The sequence below is a fragment of the Pipistrellus hanaki genome (assembly GCF_964339955.1).
Source record: "Pipistrellus hanaki genome assembly, chromosome: 14".
In the NCBI taxonomy this organism is placed as follows: domain Eukaryota; kingdom Metazoa; phylum Chordata; class Mammalia; order Chiroptera; family Vespertilionidae; genus Pipistrellus; species Pipistrellus hanaki.
Window position 1 is genome coordinate 42,339,992 of NC_140516.1, and position 23,534 is coordinate 42,363,525.

Below are 23,534 nucleotides of genomic sequence, written 5' to 3' on the forward strand. Positions count from 1 at the left end.
GCAAGTGCTGGTGAAATGTTATTTTCATTTAATAATAATAATGTTACCAATTATTTGTATTTAATATTATTATTATTTGACCTGTCTACCACCTTCATGTCTTCCAAATGTCCTTAGGATACATCACAAATGCCATAAACTTCTGCCAGAAGCCCTCCACAAGCTAAATTCATTCTAATTTTCTGGACACTTTCTCCCCCATAGCTCACTCTGCTCCAGCAACACTCTCTTTTCAATCCAATTGAAAGTATTTATTTTCTTCTGCTCTTTCTGCTTATGTGCCCTCCTGTATGCTCCATCACTATCATGCTTTCAGTCACAGCTTATCACCTGTCTTTTCCTATTATGCTATTAAAATAGTAAGATGTAAGAAGTTCATATTTCTTAAAAATATATTTTTATTGACTTCAGAGAGAAAGGGAAAGGGAGATAGAGATAGAAACATCAATGATAAGAGAGAATCACTGATTGGCTATCTCCTGCACACCCCACACTAGGAATCTAGCCTGCAATAGGGGCATGTGCCCCAAGCAGGAATTGATCTATGACCTCCTATTTCATAGATGGACTCTCAACTAATGAGCCATGCTGGCCAGTCAGAAGTTCATTTTTTTTTAATTACTGATTTTTAGAAACAGAGGGAGAGGAAGTGCATGAGAGAAATATCAATGTGAGAGCAGAACATTGGTCAGCTGCCTCCTGCATATACCCTACTGGTGATGGAGTCCAAAACGAAACAGGCAACCTTTCAGTGCATGGGACAAGACCCAAGAACTGAGCCACACCAGCCAGCACAAAGTTCATATTTAGAAAGTTCTTATTGCATTGTAATTTAGTCATATGGCTAAATTCTTCACAAGACTTTTCTTTCTTTTTTAAAAAAAATATATTTTATTGATTTTTTTTAGAGAGAGGAAGGAAGAGAGATAGAGAGCTAGAAATGTCGATGAGAGAGAAACATCGACCAGCTGCCTCTTGCACACCCCCTACCGGGGATGTGCCCGCAACCAATGTACATGCCCTTGTTCGGAATCAAACCTGGGACCTTTCAGTCCGCAGACCGATGCTCTACCACTGAGCCAAACCAGTTTCGGCCTTCACAAGACTTTTCATACTCATCTTCAAAATATCCCTAATAAGGAAGGTATTCTTACTCCTGATATATGGATGAAGAAGTTAAGATTCAAAGAAGTTAACTCGTTTTCTCAAGTTGACACAGCCAGGACCCCAGACAGTTTGTCTCTGCTTTTCATTGCTGCACTGTACTGATTGTTTAAATGGGGTAAGGTCATCCCTCCTCTAAACCCTTTAAGGCACATGTGTCAAACACAAGGCCCGCTGGCCAAATCCAGCCCGCCAGGCCTTGCAATGTGGCCCGCACCGCGCTGTCATCACTGCACTCCGCTGTCAGTTTATGACATTGTCAGTTTATGACTGTTCAGTAAACCATTCGGCCCGTGATTTAGGCTGGATTTTAGATTTTGGCCCCTTCTCTGATTGAGTTCGACACCCCTACTTTAAGGAATCCTTCTGATTGACTTGATAGAAATTACATATGTCTTCCTGTGTCTGACTGTGAACTTCAAGCTCTTTGAGGGCATCATTGTGCCCTGGATATGCAAGCCTGATCATCAGGAAGTCCACACTGGGATGTGGTTCCATTTTAAATATTGAAAAATAGCCCTTCAGGCACCTCACCCACCAATCATCTGTGCAGATCCCTCTCTTTAGAATCCCTGCTTCTCCTTACAATTCAGCAACTGAAGGGTTCACACCTAGCCCAAGTGGCAGCCTCAAACCCCTGCTCCTTCACCGAGATCTCTACTCCTTGGATACTGGAGCATTTTGGTACCAGCAATGGTAGCAACAAATAACTGTCAAAGTCACGATAGTGGCATCCTACTGAATTTAACTGTGAGTCGGAAACGCCCTGTGCTTCTGAGGTGAGGCACTACTGGGCACATGAAAGGCAGATTACAATTTTTAATCACTTAGCATCCAAGCACACCTGTGACTGTCTTGGCGAGTAGCTATAGAGGCATGGGCTCACCATGGCCACTGCCATCATCATCTAGGGATCATTCCTTTTGTTTGTCTGGGCTCTGCCCCATCATTGCCTTAGGCTTTCCTAAATCCTGTAACAACAGGAATTCTGCTTAAATCTAAAGCACGGATCCTCTCCACACACACACACACACACACCCCCCCCCCCCCTCCGCCTGGGATTCTGCCACAGAGAATACTTGGTAATTTTTTTAAACGCTCATTAAAAACCATTCTAAAACTATTTCATTTCCTGGATGAAAATGGAATTGCATTAGCCCTCCCAGACCTGTCCTGGAAATTTAGAAGAAAATTGTGCATAAATACACAGTTAATTTACTCGAGTAAGCACACACCTGCTTTCTGCAATACAGAATGCTCCTATTTTCATACCAGCAGCTGTCCCTCGGTCTGAGTTACATAAATGAATAATGCATTTAATATGTTATTAAATGGGGCTGCTGCCTCCACAATAACAAGGCAACTTATGATTATGTTGGACCTAAGCTCAGAATATTGCTGGGATGCATTTAGTGAATAAAGCGCTCTTCAATCTACCAAGAAGAAAAGCGATCTCTAATGGCAGGGGAGTCAGTACAATCACTGGAAAGGAAACATTTGGCAAGCGTGCCTTTGATATTACCGACCACTCATCAGGAGATAGTGTCTTATTACTTCAACAGCCCTGATTCAACTGTTCTCTTCTTATCTTGATACTCCTGTCACCTTTTCCTTTTTACCTCTATTTTCTTTGATTTTGCTTCTGTTAACCCTGTCGGTTTTTTAAGAAGATGAAGGCCATAGTTTCTCTTTGTGAGAATGAAATTGTTATTTTAGTATTTATCAGGCTTTTTTTTATCGTCTGATTTGGGGCAGAATACAGATGTTTATGACTTTTCAGTCTATGCTGAGGTGATAATATAGTTAAGCTCAGCCCATAGGAATCCTGTCCTCTCTTTGGGATCACTGAGAAAAACTTTTGAAATAAAATGAATGATGCCTGCCTGGTGTGGCTCAGTTGGCTGAGCAACATCCCATGCACCGAAAGGTCACTGGTTCCCACATGCCTGGGATGCAGCTCAATCCCTAGTGGGGGCATGCAGAAGGCAGATTATTGTTTCTTTCTCCACTTCCTCTCTCTAAAATCAATAAAAATATTTTTTTAAATAATAAAAATAAAAGAATGTCAAGAGAACTCCTCCAGGAATTATGATTTAATTGAGAATTCTGGGCATTTCTGTGTTTTATTTTTGTTTTAAGTACCACTCATGATTCTAGTGTGTATACAGATTACAAACCACACTACCCTGGTGGTTAAAATGTAGGACCAAAGTGCCTGAGCTTAAATTCAGGCTCTTATATAGCATATGTACACAACCACTTTCCAATATAAAATAGGGAGAAATGACAGGATTTTAAAATGAAGCTCCTGGGAGGACTGAGTGAGATTATGAATTCAAGAGGGCTGAGGATGGAGTCTGGCACATTATAAGAACTTAACCAATATTAAAATATCAAAAGTTAGTAAAAATCATTAGTATTTATATAATTAAACATGAACTTGTTATTATTCCAGCAAATTCCCTAAACACAGAAACTATACTTAAAATAGAAGCTACGTTATTATTGCCAAGATTACCTCAAGATTAAATCTGTCCATGTCAATTCTTTTCTTAAAATCATTCAAAACTTACTGTGGGCTTATGCATGAAGGGTACAGTTCAGGTCTCAACTAGAGAGAGGCCCATGATACGGCCCTAATGTGATTTTCTAGTTTAAGCCCTCCACTGTCCAACACACTTCCCCAACTCTGGCTAGTTGATGTCTACAAGCCTTCTTTCACCTGTTCTGTTCATTCTGCCTGACAAGCTCCAATTCATTCTATAAAAATTACCTTAGAAGTCACACTTTTCTGTAGAGTTGCCTTTCTCCTTTCCCACAGTAGTTACCCCATGCAGTGACCAGTGCAGAGATAGAACTCTAGGTCTTACTGTAGCCGAGGCTGGTCTTATGGACACTGAGCTGGGGAGTCCTCATTTGTGCTCATGAGAAAAATTTAGTTTACTTCTTTTTTGGATTGTATGCACTATATGCCTTTGTTTTCAAGGGAAAACTGTATTGTTATAAGGACACTTGATTTAATGCAACAATACTGATAAATAGGACAAGCCTTGATGAGATAGGTGAGAGCTAGTTCTGGGTACAGTGTAGGGATAAGACTTAAAATCTTCCTAGATGCAATGTGCCCATATTTAACAATGATCTTGTGCAGTATACAGAACATCAACATTTAGAAAGAGTTGGGTTCCATGGCTGAATAAGCAGTTTGTTTCCCTTACACTGAGTAAGTGGACCTTGGAATTGAGGGACTGTCATTTCATTTCAATAATGAATGGAAAGTGACTTGGTTTTAAATGCCAACTTGATGAAATGGAACATAATGGCGATACTAAACGAGATGACTTAAAATTGAGAATCATGAGAATGGCCCATGGAATCCATTAACTAAGTCAACTAGTTGTACAACCAGTTTATATAAAGAACTTTTCCCTTCTTTTGAGCATCTGCAATCCAAGGAATCCTGATTATCATTTCAAATTGCCCATGGACATGACAGAGTCAGAAGGGATCTCAGGCCATCAAACACAACCTCTTCATTTTGCACAAAAGGGAAAGCAGGTACAGTTAAGAGAGGATCCCAGGGTCACACGAAGGACTAGTAGCAGTTCTGGGCCTCTGGCTGGAATCTGGTGTTCTCTTGCCACAATGCCCTACCACCTGGTTGAGAATTGGTAATGCTAACACCATTGAGTGGACAACAAGAGCTATGTGAGAAACAAGCTCTCCCCATACGGTGACATTCACCTTTTTCATTTCCCAACCCCAATATTATTCATGAACACAAGATCTAAGAAAGGCACTATGAGGCATCAACTTGGTAGCAACAATGACCAAGTCTCTGCTGGGAGACTGCAGTGTGCTTTGCTGGAAACCAGCTTGGTGAGCCCCTGCAGTGTTGAGTCTGTAAATAATGCAAGCGATGTTCTTCCTGTGGACTTCAAACACATGTACTACTTTGAGGACCAGTTCTTCTCCATGATACACACTGATTAATCTCACTGAGGAGATCAAACTGAACATGAAGTCCCCACCAAGCACAGAAATGTGGTGACCAGGGTAAAAGCCACAGTCCCAAAGACCCTGGGCATAGCAACTCCAGGGCTATGGCAGGGAAGCCAGGATCTAAATATTTCCATGGCTGATGTAGGAAGAAAAAAGTTTATAGAAAGCACTTACCAGTAAACGTATTGCAAATGTAAATTGATAGTATGAAGTTTACTATTTTGCTAGAATTTATGTATGTGTATATATTTTTTCCCGGACCCACTAAATTAATGCTCTTTTCAAATCATTTTTTAAGCTTCCTGAGTAAATATCCCTATTGTATATTGAGAAACTAATCCTCAGGAACAATAAAAGCTTTCATTTTATATTCATCTAGGAGGAATTCATAGCTCGTCTAAAGAAACTCCACAGCAGAAATGTCTATGCACACCTTTTTTTTTTTTGCTTGTTTGTTAACACATATAAAAATATATCTAGCTTAATAGTAAGAGCATATTCTCTCCCTTGAGAAGATTATCTTGGTTTCTTAGAATACACCAGACCAACACCCACTTTATATTTACCGATTTCTTTACGGTTGGCATGAAACAAGCAATGTCCCAGTTAATTTAGCAGGTTAAATTTGCAGCACATTCCCTGGATCCCGCACAGTAGAAAAAAGATATAATTACATATGAGTAGAACTAAATGAGCTTGTGTTTGTGTATGTGCAGACTGAGATACATACAGACTGATAGAGAAACAGAGAAATGATTTGGGGGTTATTTAATGTAAGAAAATATACAAATGAATACTGGTTTTACAGACTAGGAAATTAAACTCAAAGAAAGGAAGACATATGCTAAGAATGGTAAATGGCAGAGCTTGTACTAAAACCCTGTTTTTGGCCCAGCCAGTGTTGCTCAGTAGTTGAATGTCGACCAATGAACCAGGTCACAATTTCATTCCAGGTCAAGGCACATGCCCAGGTTGTGGACTTGATCCCCAGTGTGGGGCAGGAAGGAGGCAGCAGATAAATAATTCTCTCTCATTATTGATGCTTTTCTCTCTCTCCCTCTCCCTTCATCTCTAAAATAAATAAAATATATATTTAAAAAAATAACATTTGTTAAATGCTAAAATAACTGTTTCAATCAAACAAAAACCCCCATTATACTTCATAATCCATATATAACAAGCTTAAGCTCCATTACATGCCTCTTTGCTTTCCATGGAATGGCTAATGGAAGGTGTGATGGTAAATGGTGAATGAACAGAGCAGGGAGCTTACAGCGGAGAACACAGCTGGACTCTGCCCACACACTCTTCCAGGGACCAAAGACTAAGGACTGGTGGCCACAAGCACCTGGAGGGACATTCTGTACCCATTTCAGCTCTTATTCCATCTTTCTCTTCTCAGTCCTAGCCAAGAACTAAAACAAAACCTGCACAATTATTCTGCATAGTGAAGCTGATAAATATTTTGGCATCTCCTCAAGATAGCATTTCTATGGAGCATGATATTATTTGATGCTAGAATGTTTCCATCACGGTGAAGTGAGTAAACCTGAGAACACTGCTATATATATACACAGGGTAATAAGCTGACTGTGAAAGTGAACAAAACCATTTATAAGTGAGGCATTTAAAAATAATAAAAGGAAAAGGAAGGTTTACCTGCATGCTTTCAGCTAAACTGTAAGATAGGTGATGTTGGGAGGTTTGCTTGTTTAAGCTTGAATGACAAGAGATGATTGTTTACTAGACCCATTCAATTCAAACTCTGACTGCATGACCACAGGTGTGCTCTGTGTAGGAGATAGTGTGAGAGAGTGAGATGTCTGGGGAGCAATATTTATGGAAGGACCACTCTCAGGCTGACCTTGCACCTGAGATTCCCCCGTGCTTCATCTCTACCCAAAGCTAAATCAGATTCTGTACTGATGAGACTAGGCAATGCCCACAGATGGGCTAAAACTAGCCCTGGAGAGACTTGGGGTACATGGTGGCTCCTCAATTCTATAGGCATAGTGGCCCTTTCACCAGGTGATCTCTTGGTTTCTTTAGTCTGAAATGACCTTCCTCACCTTGTTAATGTGGGAAATGCTCCTCACCCTTCCGCTCAGCTTTGCCTTACAGAATCTATGGGCATTTATATCTTAAAGGAGAATGACAGTTAGTGCAAATGAATCTCTACTGTGTGGGACTCCAAGGAGGTTTGCAAGCAGGAAGCTAGTATTTTAGCCCATACGGGGCAGATATCTGGAAAAGCCTGGATACAAAGGTCCAAGAAAGAACCCATGAGCTGCGTGGAATTTGCTTTAGAAATCAGCAGAAACACCTCCAATTGCCAAAAGAGACTAATTATTGTTGTATGCTTTTAGCAACAATTATGATGGTATGAGGATGTTAATTGCAGCATTGTTTAGAGTAGAAGAAAATAGGAAATGAGCAAAATGTCCAAAAAGAGGATGCCTTAGAATCCCAGGTGCTTTAATACCGTGGAATTAATACCATGAAATACCAATAATTAGAAAAGGCAACTTTATTTAATCCAACTTGAAGAAATGTTGAAAGTATGTTTTTTAATGAAAAGTGGGGGGGAAATAACAATATATCTAGTAGGACATCACATACAAGAACCTCACCAATTAATTTTGTATATATTTTTTCTTGGCATAATAATCCACTGGCAAATAAAAAATTTTTGATAACACACATGGCAATCAGATCACAGTTGTGTGGAAAAAAGGGCAGAATTGGGGTGATGATCTAAATAAACTTTTTAAACATAGAACCTGGCTCTACATTTCTTTTGTAATTAAATATTTTCAATGAAAAGCTAAGTGCTTAATGACAACACTGTAGTGGCTATAACATTAAATACTGAACCTGTGTTTAGATGCCAATGAACAACACACAGCCAAGTGACATCTGGGGTGAGGGGCTGGAGTGACAGCAAGAAAGGCAGAAAATTCCTTTTCAATTTCATCTACATTTTACCTCTTGCCAACTCTTGCAAAATACAGTGTGTTTAGACAACACACTGACCTGTGAGGTTACTATTGTCACACACACACATACACACACATACAGACACACACATACACACACACACACACACACACACACACACTAGCTCATTGGGCCCTCTGTGGGTGTCACTCCACCTGTGAGCATCTCACTCTTAAGAGCAGGGATTTATCAGACCGGGGGATGGCTGGTGTTTATCACATGCTCTCTTTACACAAGCTTGCTCACTGAGGCTGGTGCCTTTTTGCACAATGTTTGCCTGGAATAGATGAAGGCAGTAGATATGGTAACTTAAAGATCCTTTAGGACCAAATGCTATCATGTAAAACCCTCCGACATGAACTACCCTCTGAGAGGGAAGGCCGAGCCCTGGGGAGTAATGCGTGTCATTCTGTGGTTAATAAACATAACTGCATTGACGAACACTAATACACCTGGACACTGATCACTGAATCACACTTTTAAATTTAATTTTAATTGTATAGGGAATGGATGAAAAGTGCCATTGAATAATTTATGCATCTGTGACATTTCATTTTATGTAAGTCAGGATTTATTCAGATTTCAAATACTTATTTGCCTAAGGATTGGTGAAACCTATTTAGAGGTAGCTTTAAAAATGTGTGTGTGTGTGTGTGTGTGTGTGTGTGTGTGTGTGTGTGTGTGTGTTCATTCTGCCTATTGAGTAGCATCTGGAACAATTTAGAATCCTCTATACTTCAGCCTCTTCTCATCAATACCAGAGAGAGTAATACAACTTCCTTGACTGATAGGTAGTGAAAAAAAATCAATTCTGAAATTAACTTTAGGGGTTTCTGATGCCCTTTACAAGCTCTAAACATGCTAGTACATACAAGCAATAGAAGTTTAAGTTATGCGTTAAATGTTATAAACTTAGTTATAACATTAAGGTTATCTAGTCCATCAGCCCTTTTCAATTGTTTCCCAAGGTATTAGATGCTGACAACCTCACTCACTCATGGCTGTGAAAATGTTCTTTGTATTTATCTTAGATTTTGTGTCATGGATCAAAGAAATCAAAACTTATTCCTTCATTCAAAGGTTCTAGGAATCCATGACATCAGAGAAAATTATGTTTGTTCTTTCCCTTCCTGTTGAAGAGAAGTATATATTATTTTGGAAATCTTTTTTAAATTAAAAATAAAAAAGTTAAAATTTTCAACTAAATGAAGTGCCTAAGAGAAAATCCAGAAGTCCCACTCCCGTCCTATAGCTGGCATGAGAAGTGAGGATTTGTCAAGTAGAACTGGCCTGTTGGTAAAATGCTTATATCTTACTCTCTTCTCCCTTCCACCTCCTCTTCCTCTCTTCTTTCCTTTCCCTCTTTTTTAATTTTTTAATATCAAAATTTAAAATATGCACAGAGAGAATACAGTATAATAAATCCCTATGTCTCTATTAACATCTTCATATATTACCAACATCTTTTCCTTTTTAACAATTTATAGGAAATCTCACACATTATATATCTGTAAAAGATAAGATAGGTTTATTAATTAATTAATTTATTAATTTATTTATTTACTTTGGCCTAACCAAAATATGATTATCATACCTAAATATATAACTATAACATATATTGTTAATATAATATCATAAATATAAATATTTAGGTTTAGATATAATCTGTGATGGTTAATTTCATTTTTCAACTTGAATAGGCCACCTGATGCCCAGATATTGGGTCAATCATTATTCTAGGTGTTTCTGCCAGGGTGGTTTTGAGTGAGATTCACATATAAAGCAGACTGCCTTCTCCAATGTGTGTGTGCCTCATCCAATCTGTTGATTGTCTGAGGGGAACAAAATAGCTGACCTCCCTAAGTAAGAGAGGGCTTTACGATGGCCTTCCCCTGAGCATCAGCGCTATTCCTGCCTTCACACTCAGATGAAAGCAGTGGTCTTCCTGGGTTTCAAGCCTGCTGGCCTTCAGGTGGAAAGTTCAGTCAGCTCTCCAGGTTCTCTTGCTTTCAGACTAGGACTGCAAGCATACATCAGTTATCTAGCGTGCCATGCACCCTGCAAATTTGGGGATTTGGATTGGCCCACCTCCATAAATATGTGGTCCAATGCCTCATAAGAATAAATTATCTATCTGTCCATTTAGCTAGCTAGCTATCTGATATAAAAACATACCCCTGAAAAACCACAACTGATATATCTCCCAATCACCAGTCCATATTTAAATTTCCCCAAATAGCTTAAATGTGTCTTTAGCATCCATATATCACATTGCACTATTTTAAGTCTATAAACATCAGTGATATATTTGTGGGAAAGTCATAGGTTATTTTCTCTTTTATGATATTTCTTAAAATAATAAAACTCAACACAGAACATCAAACCCAAAACTTAGAAACTGATTCCAGATTTATAAGGATTCAAATGCATGCTTTCAACATGCCAAGAACGGACATAGAAAAACCATTTCCTGCTAATATACTCTTGAAAAGTCAATGAGCTTCTTCTCTGACTCTAGGTCCCACATCTACAATGCAGGAAATGCAGATATGAAATAGTTATTTGGTCTTCCTCCCATGGATGCAGGGAGGGTAAAATGTAGTCTTTATTAAGGAGTTCTTAAATAAAGTATTAAAAAAAGAAGCAATTTATATATTATCAAAATCATCTTCGAACCTGTTTGACTTCTTTATTTACAACTGGGGTTTTACTCTCAGATGAAATGTATGACATTAATGCAAATCTGTGCTTCATTACTAAAATGAACGAAAGCAAATAAATTGTGCTGTAATGAAATAGGCCTGGTTTTTTATCAGAAGTAATTCTGTATGTTTAACACATGCTGAAAAGCAGCAAAGGTTGACTTCTCAAGGTCACTGCTTCAGATACTCACCCAGTACTGTTGAGATAACTCTGTCCCAGGCTGCAATCCTTGGACAGAGAAGATGGATTGAACCAAAATGCTGGCAGGCACTGACCATTGCTGTGTCGTTCATAACCATAGTCACTGTTGGGGAAAGAGCCAGGAGAAACCTTTCAGTAGGTGGCAAAATTACTGAGAACCATTTCAGGTTAGTCCACAGGCAACTTCAACTCCAGTCATTTAATCAAAGAAGAAGTATTCACTAAATTCCAAAAATGGAATTTTTTTCCCAGATAATATCTATGTTACCCATAAAAATATCCTAAAGAACCCATTTTCAGAAATGCTAACTTGGAGACAAGAGGGGTGCCTGTGTAGAAATGAAGGCTCAATGACCAATAATTCTTTCATATATATATATATATATATATATATATATATATATATATATATATATATATATTAGAATGACCAATAATTCTTTCATATATATATATATATATATATATATATATATATATATATATATATATATTTTTAGATGCACGAATTCGTGCACCAGTGGGGTCCCTTGGCCTGGCCTGCAGGATCGGGCCTAAGCTGGCTCTCCAACATCCCTCGAGGGGTCCTGGATTGCAAGAGGGCACAGGCCAGGCTGAGGGACTGCACTGGTGCATGGTCAGGGCTGGGAAGGGATGAGGGAGGTTGGCCAGCAGGAGAAGGACAATGGGAGGGCTCCATGGCATCTGGCTCATCTCACTCAGTCCTGATCAGCCAGATCCCAGAAGCAAGCTAACTTACTAGTCAGAGCATCTGTCCCCTGGTGGTCATTGCCTGTCATAGCGATTGGTCAACCAGCGACTGTCTGCCCCCTGGAGGTCATTGCATGTCATAGCGAGCAGTTGAGCAGCCTTAGCATATCATTATCATATTATGCTTTGATTGATTGAATGGTCAACTGGGCGACTGTACACTTAGCATATTAAGCATATTAAGTTTTTATTATATTTAATTGATTTTAGAGAGGGAGGAAGGGAGAATGATAAGGAGATAGAAACATCTATTGATACAAGAGAAAAGCATTGATCAGCTGCCTCCTGCATGTTCCATACTGAGAATCGAGCCCACAATGCAGGCATTTCCTTGACCAGGAATCAAACTGGTGACCTCTTGATGCATGGATGGATGCTCAACCACTGAGCCACACTGACTGGACTCAATGCCCAATAATTCTAAGTGAACACCTTGAAGCTGAGAGAGCAGATACAATATTCATTAGGAGGATACACATGGAGGTTGGTCCAGAGAGAGCTATAATTAGTGAACAGGCGGTGGAGGAAGCTCCACCCTCAGTGTAAAGTTCACTGAAGAGTTTAACACAGCAACATGTGGCATGGTGCTCATTCATGTTGATGTCTTTGGGGTGTTCTTCCAAGTCATCTGGATCTACCAAGTAGAGGAGCCAGGTCTGTCTGTGCACAAGCCATATGCTTCAAAGTCACAGCAGGAAAGGAAGTGTCCTTCAGGAGTGTTCTGAGAATTTCCCCAAGGAAAAGTTTTGTCCTGGTCCCAACTGTCAGTACTAAGAGGATTTAAAAATCTTCTATCTGGTTGGAAACAGTCAAAGCCTTTTATCTCAGCCTCCTCTCATTCTTGCCTCCAAGGGCCTCCAAGTGGCCTGACATCCTCGGGTTCTGGAAGATGAACCCAGGCAGAGGCTGATGTCAAAATGCACCTCCACATGCATATACAAATTGCAGGCAGCGACCAGAAAGCACTCATATGAACTGGCCCATCTGTGTGATGGAGGTGAGATGCTGGCACATAAGAGGTGGGCAGGGAGAATAGTCTCAGCTTAAGGGGCCTGTCACCAGGCAGCTGGCACTTAAAATTCTGCACATACCAGCTGGACTTGGTGCTGGTTCAACACAGCATTGGTAGGAAGCCTTCAGAATTGATGCCTACAGGACACCCAGTGTTCATTTCAGATAATTAGTTTACAACTGCTGGAGAATGACAGGCAAGGTCACCCAGGGGACTGTCCAGGGGAGAGCCAAGGCAAGAGGGAACATTCAATGACAGCCACCTTTCATTATGCTACAGTCAAGTGGGATCAATAATGCTCTAGCTACTGGTAGCAACTCCAAAAGGTCATAGTAAGCCTTCCAAAATACTTTCAGAAATCATGCCATTACAAAAATTCCCCTTGGAGAGAAAACAATACAATGGCCTCATTCACAATTTATTTCCCACTTCTCAGAATACATATCAGTAAGTATGTATTCTATGAGAAGCAGATTCTAATCTCAAATGAATATACCTAACAATTGGGCCAAGACTGAGGGGTATAAGAGATGGGGGTGGGGAGAAACCTGATTACTTTCCTTACCCTGTGTTTCTTTTACTCTAGACTAGCTTAAATTTGAAAAATAAAAACAAAAATGACCCTGACAACAAAAGTCTAGCTTATTTTGGCACCTTGTGAAAAATATTCCCAAAAGAAGATACATTTTCAGGAGAAACCAGGGAACTGGAACATCTCACCTCACTTCTTCCCTGTAGTTTTTATGAGAGGATGCATTTGCTCTCTGCAGAAAAATGGCTGTATGATAAGGCTAAAGTTCGATTGCAAAGGTGAAATGCTCACTTCCTTTACAAATCCTCTTTGAATACAGTGGATGAAGGAGAAGCATCCTGGCTTCAGAAAGAGGGATGGAATGAATGACTTAAAATTCCCAGGGACATTTTCCCTGTCAAGGTATTTCAGGGTGTCAACCCTGAAAGGTAGGAAAGGGATAAAGTATTTTTGTCATTGGCATCATGTTGCAATGACTAAAACACAGTCATGGCTGGGGAGGTCCCTGTAGAATTCATTGTGAGCTCCACTGTGATAAGCTCTCTGCCCTCTGGCTGAGCCCAGAATAGAGCACTGGCTCTTGCCTTACCTGTCTACCCACAAGTGAGGAACAGCCTTTGGTGATCAGTCTGAGTGCTGGAAGCCAATTTTGCCAGGCCTGCCCAGTGCTACTTATTCAGACATCTCAGAGATCTGCCATGAGAGCGGACTTATTTTTTCTAAGATATGCGATATGTGTGCACATAATACCTCTCAGATATTTTGATGATCAGAAATGTGACCAGTGATTGCTACATAGCTTGAAATAAATTCTTAAAGGAATGACTTTGGTTCTCAAGCAGGTCAAGTTTCAGTCATTTAATCTACATATTTAGCAATTACATTCTCTTCTCTAAGCTCAAAACATAGAAAGAAATATTTTTTAAAAAGACAAAAATAAGAGGTGGGGGGAGGAGCAGACAATGAAATGGATATAATCAATGGAGTTCCCACCCTCTCATTCTCAGTAATTTTTCAACCTCACCTGAATACTGAACACTCACCTAGACCAAAGTAAGGGAACTCCTGGCCCCGTGAGTCAGATTTCTGCTTCCCAAATGTTCCAGGAGACTCACACTGGCACTCTGAGTTTATTTAACATCTAATCCTCTCAGGACTTTTTCAGGTTAAACCACCTACTCCTTGTAAAGTTCTAGGATCATGGAGCTGTAGACTGGCAATGCCATCAAATTCAGAAATGCCTTCCATGCACACATAAGCAAGAATCAGCTAACCATCAAAAACTTGCAGGGATAGAAAATTTACTGCCTTCTAAGGCCATTGTTTCACTCCCAGGATCCCTAGATTCTAGAAAGTTTAATCTTGAACACACATATGTTTGCTCTTTGAAAAGACATTTCTTGTTTTCATTATTACCACCTGAAGCAACTCAGAGTGGTTTGTCCTGAGACCTATCACACAGAGGAAAATAATTACCAGCCATCTTCGGAATCCTCTTTAAGCCCACAGAAATGCCTGGCTTCTCCATATACACATGTACAAGTATGCCATGATGTCTCCAAAGGTAATTTCATAAAAATAGGAGGCTCTAAATAGGTCACTATTATTTCAAATCTCAGCTTTCATTAAGGGCCCCATAAAGAAGCATAGGATGAGCATTCTGGCTTAGAACACCCCAATTCCTACACTTGAATGACCAGCTTGCCCCCAATAAACCCCATGCCTTTTGCTCAGCATCCACTCTACAGAGTTCATAAATATAGCCATAATAACAACACCAACAGCTAGGACTTGATACACTGAGGGACTCCTTGGGATAAAGGCACCAGCTCACCAGTCGAAATCAGCCTCTGTGCAGACACAGGGTTCAGATTCCATGGCTCCTGCATACTTTCCTTGCATACATTTTCGCTCTGATTTCCGCTTCTTATATATCCTTTTGGCTCCCATGATGCATGCTTCCCCCTGGAAGGAGAAGGGACCTCAGGTACTTGAGCACAACATTAGGATCTTCCCTGCACCACATCGGGCAGTCCAGGAGGATGTTCTCAAACATCAGTGTGATCTGGACTGAGGTGGTCTCCTGTGCTGACAGCTTTTTTTTTTTTTAATCCTTATCTGAGTTATTTTTCCACTGATTTTTAGGGAGAGTGGGAGGGGGAGGGAAAGACAGAGAGAAACATTGATATGAAAAAGGCATATCAATTGGTTGCCTCCTGCATGCACCCTGGCTAGGGGCAGAAAACCTGCAACAAAGGCACACGTTCTTGACCGGAATTGAACCCAGGACCTTTCAGTCCACAGGCCAGCACTCTATCCCCTGAGCCAAACCGCGAGGGCTGTCAGCTTTTTCTTTTCAGTGTCGGCAGTCCCAGTATATTATAGAATGTGACTAATAAAGTCAGTTTTAAGAAGCAAGGATCATGAATACTCAGCCCCATAAGTGTATTGCAACACATCTGGGATAATTGGGTTCAATCCTCCTATTAGAATAGATGTATACCCTTGCTCACTCATGAGCATGTGAAAGTAGACCATTGCCTAAGAAATATAAAGATCTCTTTTGCCCCAATTTATGATGCTTCTGCCCACGCAGCTTTTTACACTGATTTTATATCCATCTATCAGACAAGCAAGAAAACTGAATTTCAGTTTTCTCCACAGAATAAAAGCTTTGAACATACAAAGCTCCTGCTTCCCAAAGGGGAAAATATCAGCCGTGTAAACGAGTGATAATTTTATTGTTGAATCTCTGAATGGAGTAGGCGAGTCAGCGGATGCATCTGGCTCTGCCAAACACAGCTCCTTCTGCACGTCTCAAGGACCAGAGCACAGCTCTGTCTGAGTGACTACAACCTGTCTCTCTTAAGCAAACTCACTTTGGCTGGCTCCATTCTACCCCTTCATGTAAATATATCACAGTCGAGGCTGGGGGTAAATGATGTGTCATTGCCTGAATACAGCTATGGCTTTGCAATGGACTATCTTTTCAGGACCATGGATAACGTCAGGCTTGGGAACTCAAAGGAGAGAGGCTTTCAGACAAGCATTCTGATATGAGCTAACTAAGCCAGGACAAAGGAAAGTTTCCTATTAATAATTCTGCATTCTTGCCGAAACCGGTATGGCTCAGTGGATAAAGCATAGGTCTTTGGACTGAGAGGTCCCAGGTTCGATTCCGGTCAAGGGCATGTACATTGGTTGCGGGCACATCCCCGGTAGGGGGTGTGTAGGAGGCAATGTTTCTCTCTCATCGATGTTTCTAGCTCTCTATCCCTCTCCCTCGCTCTCTGTAAAAAAAAAAAATCAATAAAATATAAAAAAAATAATTGAAGGGCGAGAATCAGTACCTGATTGCAGGGAGTTACAGGAGTGGGGAGGAAGGACACTTCTGGCATCGCTCACAGAGCATAAGCTTGTTATTTCATGTCTCTGTTTGCTTTGCTAGACCAAATTCAAGACCCTTTGCTCACCCTGCCTCCACCCTGCATCCCTATGACATGCTCAGACAAATTAGGTTTGGATGCCCGCGCTGAGTTGGTATTTCATTTCGTGTTGTAAGTCTAAGCCAAGCACATTTGAATTTTATCTCATTATATCCTAGTACAATAAAAACAGAAATTACTTCACAACAAGCTATAAAATGTAGAGTTTGTTCACTGCTGTGGAATGCAAAACATGTAAGAAAGCCCCAGATGAGCATTCTGGCTTAGAGAACCCCAATTCTTACACTTGAATGACTAGCTGGCCCCCAAGACTCCCCATGCCTTTTGCTCAGCATCTACTCTCTGCTCTCTCCCTCATACCTGGCTGTGCAGCTGCCAAGGTCTGTAGTCCTCCTCGGCACACCGTCTATCGAAAATGGACTTGTAGTCCACTTTGACCAGCTGCCATTCCGAGCGGTGGCTGAAGTGTCCAAACACTCTACAGAGTTCATAAAGATGAAGATAATTGCAATAATAAAAATGCCAATAGTTATAACAACAGCTAGCATCTGTCCAGTGTCCTAATAAGTACATTATATTGATCTTATCACTTAATCCTCAAAACGCATTTATATAAGGAGGGTGACTATTATTGGCTCCACTTCACCTATGTATAGTGTTTAGCATAAAAGACCACTTCTATATATCGTACCAGAGAATAGTTAACAAAAATAAATAAATAAAATCAATAAATCAATCAACTAACCAATAATGGAGAAAACAATCACAAATTCTGACTTCTACATGGTCTGAGATTGTACTTCCAGGTTGTTTTGCTAATGCACATGATTTTCATGTATTTAATTTCCTATCAGTCACTAGGGAAAGTGGGTGGCAAGACCAAGTGCTTACAACTGCTTCCTACGCTGTGCATTCTACTGTGCTTACTAAAAAGATATAGGTATTTAATGAGGTGTTTGAATCACTAATTGTAGATAAGGATAAAAACCACAAAGCAGCCTTTTTGGTCAGCATTTTTTATCTGTTTTGCAAATATAAACATTAAATGAAGATAAATTATGGAAGAAACTGCTCACCTAGCTGTGTTTACCATGGCCCAAAGTGTAGCTACTAGGCATGTTAAATATCTATTGATTTTTTTCTATCATTAAAAAAATAAAAAGAAAGGGGGACAGAAAATTTACAAAATATACCAACTCCTTGCTTTGATTTTTACATTGCCCTTTCTGGATTTTTACATTGCCATTGCCGACAGGATCAACTGCTTTAAATCCTTCCTTCTGTTCCCTATGTCCAATTTTCTAGGGGAAGGAAAAGGCACAGTTTCATATTTTAAATTCAAAGCCAATGTTTTGAACCCCACAGGCAGGCAAGTCATTAATCAAGTCTTTCACAAATTAATGATCATCTCTTTCCAGACAAGAATGAGTGCAAATGCAATTTCCCAGGAACAGATTGTTCTCAGGGTTTCCCTAATATGCCTCACAATTGGGTTAGGTAAAGAGCCAGGGAAAAAGAAAAGCCTGCTTGGGGTTTTGCTCAAGCTCTGAGTTCTGCCTTAAAGTGAAACTATTCCTTATATTCCCATGCCTTTCTCTATGGTGAATGTGTTTGTTATGAAAGTTCTAAATGCATAGCTTTATTTTCTATTGCAATGATCTCTTCTAATTTCCCTCAGCCCTTTCAGGAGGGGAAGAAATGAGCTAGTTTGCCACCCACCCTCAGTGTGGGACTCCCCATAATTAGTAAAAGTCAGGGAACCGGTGCTCAGACTTTTTTTTTTCTTTTTGTTTTTACTAGAGAATCATGAAATCAGATGTACGAACTTTGCCGGCAACCCCAAACCTAACAGCAGTAAAGCGAACAAACAGCTAAAAAAACAAGCGTATGGATGTAAGAGATGTTCCACTTACGTCATGATTAGAGTCTCTTCCCCAGGCTCACCCAGAACCCCGTCCACAAAAAGGGGAATAGATGTGAAACTGTATTTGCTCCAAGATCTCCCTTCATCAAAACTCAACCTAATGACAGAGAAGGAAAATTTACAATGCTCAGATCTCCAAAGAAAAAATAAAAATCCTATCAAAAGGGAGATACTACCAACCAGGAGAGAATCGATTTGAAAAGTGCCGAAGGCATTGTTAAAGTGAGCCGTGAATAAGTCCTTAATTACATGAGAAGGTAGAGATACAGTGAGCCCAGTGATTTGGGACCCTGGTGTGTTATTACATTAACAAGGGGAGAGCTGCATGAAATGAGAATAATAATGAGTCTTTGATAGAATTTGCCTTTAAATTTGGATCTTTTATTAGATCTTAGATCTCAATGTGACTCTCTCTAAAACCTCAGGGCACTCGTAGCCAGCCTTTCAGATGATTTTGAAGAGCAATGGCCACAGGGGACCTATTTAGATGGAATGGAGCCAGCCACCTCCAAGTGATCAGGGCATTTCAGTCTTTCTTACATCATTATAAATCCTAGTTGACTCACTGAGTGAATGAATGGGTACAGAAAGACAGACTCTTGATAGCAAGAGAAGAGAAGTATGTAATCTGAAGGTCAGGCAGGATGTTTCTTTTGCTTTATCCTTCCTATGGATGCCTTCCACAAGGCTAAGCTCTCTGTTTCTCTTATTTCCGCAGCTTTCCCTTCGGTCACCAGAGTAACTACCAGAGGAGGGAAAATAATGTTTACTTTAAACAAGTTCGAATCTGCAGAGTCACTTTAAAAAACACACATGGAGTCTGTTGGAAACCTCTCTGGAAATTAGGACCTACATGTCCATCTGCAGAAGACCTTTAGATAGAGTTGCAGAATGTCACTCCCAAAAGGGAAACTAAGGAAGTACAATCAGCAACAGTATCCTGATCTCTGTGCAGAACACACATACTGGTAATGGTAATGAGGAGGTATTAATTGGGAAAGGAGTTAAGCTACTCAGAGATTATACCTGGCGCAGCATTTTACCCACAACTATGCTGAAAGGATAAGGCACTGGGGAGGGTATTGTCACATTTAAAAACTAGAATGTAATCCCTCTTTCAGGAGCAGAGCTTATCCTCCCTCCCTCTCTCCCTCCTTCCCTCCCTTCCTTCCTCCCTTCCTCCATCCCTTCCTCCCTCCCTTCCTCTCTCTCTTTTATTACAAGCCACAATCTTATTGTAAGAGAGCAAAGGTGTAAATTATGTTCTAGTAGACCTTGACATTTTACAACAAACATGATCACAGTATGACAGCCCGCCTCCTAGCCTTAACAGTGAGAAATCACAAGGAGTATGACTCATGGACAACAGGTGCCTTTACCAGAGATGTCGAATTGGAAGAGACGTGTGCTTCATAGCAACTAGGACTCCACCTTGATCCAGATACAGAACACTGTGCTCTTCTTCAAAGATCTGGAAGAGGAAACCACATCGACATGGACACACATCCAAAATTCAGATAATTAGCCTTCACATGAGGAGAAAAAAGAATCCCTCTCCTGATTGAACAGGGTTGAACAACACTTCACAAGATGGGCTACATGTACCCCTGGAGTTATATAAAATTGTTTTAGGTGCACCACAAAACAAATGTAAAGAATAGTTATGTATTTATGTTTATAGTCCGATCTTATTTTGTGTCATGTTCTATTGATTCCCATTTATAATGAAGTCAGAATACTGGATAGCTTATATTGGGTAACATTTTAAGGTAGAAGAAACCTTGGAGATACTTAATCTCACAGTCTCATGCTTATACTGAGGCTTCTAAGGTTGAGAGAGATGTTGAGACTTGTCTAAGAGTATGGGTGTAGTGGATGCAGCTGGAGCTTGCAGCCTTTCAGTGACCTCCCAGATACATTTCTTTCAAACTTCCCAAGTATTCTAGAAAAAAAGGTGTTCTTGTTCAATTAATAGGTTCTCTACCAAGTCATAAAGTAGCTCTGATAAAAATGGAACATCATATTTGGGTACATGTGCCATTGGATCTTTCTCTAAATGCGGAGAAACCAATGTGAAGTCAAGGGGAAATAGGGTGAAATAATTTCTAAGTCCTCTCTATATAAGATGCATGCTGGATTCTCACAGTCATGCTGTTAGTATAGCTTTGTCTGTGATTACACAATAGAAATAATATTTTCCCCTTTTATTTAATTCTTTTTTGAAAAATTTAAAATGTTTATCAAATTTATTGGGGTGACACTGGTTAATAAAATTATATAGGTTTCAAGTGTACAATTCCATAATATAGTGATCGGCAAACTCATTAGTCAATAGAGTCAAATATCAACAGTTCAACAATTGAAATTTCTTTTGAGAGCCAAATTTTTTAAACTTAAACATCTTCTAATGCCAATTCTTCAAAATAGACAAAAGGCTATGGCATTTTGTGGAAGAGCTACACTCAAGGGGCCAAAGAGCAGCATGTGGCTTGTGAGCCGCAGTGCCATAATAGATAATCTGTATATTGTACTGTGTGTTCAACACCTTAAGTCACGTCTCCTTTATTTACTTCTTACACTCATTTAAAGGTATATCCTATCCAAGGACTATAGAAGTAGAGACTTATTTTGTTTTGTTTGGGGCAGGGGTCTTCAAACTATGGCCCGCGGGCCACATGCGGCCCGCAGAGGAGTCTGATCCAGCCCTCCAGGTTTTTTGGGCAGTGAGCGCAGCCGAGGTGTTACAGTAGGAATTAGTAGTTCATATAGTCTGGCCCTCCAGCTCTCTGAGGGACCGTGATCTGGCCCCCACTTTAAAAAGTTTGAGGACCCCTGGTTTGGGGTATTAAAAGGAAAAAAGGGGGGGGGGGATCTTGGCTCTCTAACTATTAACAGTCCTCATTAACTCCCAGATCAAGAGCCCTAAGGTTTTTAGGCAAATTTCTTACTTGCTCTGTCCTTCTCATAACATGTGAATCCCACCGAGGACTTCTTAGGGGTCTGGAATTAGGAAATAGCAATTGGACCATAGCATGGAAATCTCTGACTAAAATATAAAGCAGAGTTGTTCTCATTGCTCTGTGATTACCTGTGCATTGAATTTCCATTTACAGTGCTAGTTATTGTATGATAATTAAATGTCAGTGGGTTATTAAAACATATTTATTGAAGGGCAACAACCATGCATTAGGCACATACCTTGTTATGATTGCTAAAGCTCATTAAATGCCTGTTTTATAAGCTATGGGTATCTAATTTTCATTCAGAAGAAAGAGAGGAAGCATTTAAGCTAAACACATTGGTTTAAAGTGATTCCATTTCTACTCTCCCTAGCATATGCACGGTGATCGTTATTACTCTGTCTTTTGCACATGAGATTTAAACATCTCAGAATGCCACCTGGGTAATTGCTATTTCTATATCACTGCATTGCTCTCTATTCTGACTTCAAGGCAAGGGGGATTTATGGAGATAACCCAGCATTAGGCATATAATCTACCTTCCAGGCTCCATGTTCCCTATATGATATACTTTAGGATACAGGTTTTCTTTTATGGGAAAAATTCAGACAGATCTAATTTGGTTTCACTGTCACTTATAAACTTCCTTCTATAAAAGCTCTGCATATGAGTCATTTTTATTGAATGGTAAGGGAAAAATAAATTTCAAAATGATTCACTAACCTTGAAGACTTAAGACTAAATAAATGCACTGGCAAGCTTGAGGATGTATATGTAGTTGAATAAGTTATTATGTGTAGTAGAATAAGTTCCCAGAATTGAATTGAGTTGGGCAAATTTAATGCCACTTAAACGTCAGCAACGTTGCTTTCTTACCTGCCTCCAAGTGTTTCCTGCATCTGAAGAGACAAACATGCTGATGTCGCTGTCTGACAATTCAGAGCCTATGTTACCTAGAAAGAGCACAGAGCCATGAGTGGACGGGACTTTATGCACAAGCTAACCATGAGCCACTTGGGCAGTTTGCATTGCCTGAGATGAACTGAGATTATAAACATATCTGAGCAGCATTTCTCAGCATACTTGATTCCTGGTCAATAGTTTAGGTGCAAGTCAAAAATATCTTTAGCTTGCTCATTAAACTCCAAGCAGAGATATATAGCTTCTTAAAATAAACACAATTTACAGCAGCAAGCAAACAAGGTTAGCTTCTTACCTGAAGCCACTATGATGCTAGGAGCTGTCTCTCGGCTGGCAATGATCCCTGATGTGTAGGGATTCTCAGAGACCTTAAGGTGAAGGTGTAGTGAGCAATAAGGCTGAGAAGAGGAAAAATGAGTGTCATGAAAACACACAATCTAAATAGTCATTCCAATCTCATGTTCAGAACATCTATCTAATCATCCTACCATCCCATCTATGCATTCATTCATGGACCCATCCATTCACCTTTCTTCATTCCACAAATACCTAGTGTCCACAAAGTATAACATAGCTGCCAAGCTGGTGAAGGAAAGTCTCTTCATTTTAAATGGAATTGACTGCCTTCATTGCCATTTGGGCATTTACCAAAACATTTGATCATTTTATCTGTAAAATAAAGGTGCAGCTTATGAAAGAGTTACATTGACTCAGATTTGGTCTTGACTATCATGGAGTGTATAATTTAAGATCTTTTGATTGATTAACATAAATAGAAAATATTTTAATACCATAAGATCAGATAAAATATGAGATTCTACAGGGTGACAAAATGACAGATAAAATATGAGATTCTATAGGGTTCAACATTTTTAAAAAATATTTTATTGATTTTTCACAG

At 39.8% G+C, this 23,534-nt stretch overlaps 1 protein-coding gene across 5 annotated transcripts in view; it reads right to left on the minus strand.

Moving 5' to 3' along the window:
• The window catches only part of SORCS1 (sortilin related VPS10 domain containing receptor 1), a 432,258-nt gene that overhangs the window by 56,315 nt on the left and 352,409 nt on the right, over nucleotides 1-23,534 (minus strand). For all 5 annotated transcript variants that reach the window (XM_084904028.1, XM_084904030.1, XM_084904027.1 and 2 more), the window contains exons 11-17: nucleotides 22,929-23,031; nucleotides 22,589-22,665; nucleotides 20,132-20,223; nucleotides 18,742-18,849; nucleotides 17,189-17,306; nucleotides 15,217-15,347; nucleotides 11,057-11,170 (exon numbers count right to left, since the gene is read on the minus strand). In XM_084904028.1, the coding sequence (XP_084760154.1) occupies nucleotides 11,057-11,170; nucleotides 15,217-15,347; nucleotides 17,189-17,306; nucleotides 18,742-18,849; nucleotides 20,132-20,223; nucleotides 22,589-22,665; nucleotides 22,929-23,031 (743 nt within the window). The remainder of the gene's footprint in view (nucleotides 1-11,056; nucleotides 11,171-15,216; nucleotides 15,348-17,188; nucleotides 17,307-18,741; nucleotides 18,850-20,131; nucleotides 20,224-22,588; nucleotides 22,666-22,928; nucleotides 23,032-23,534) is intronic.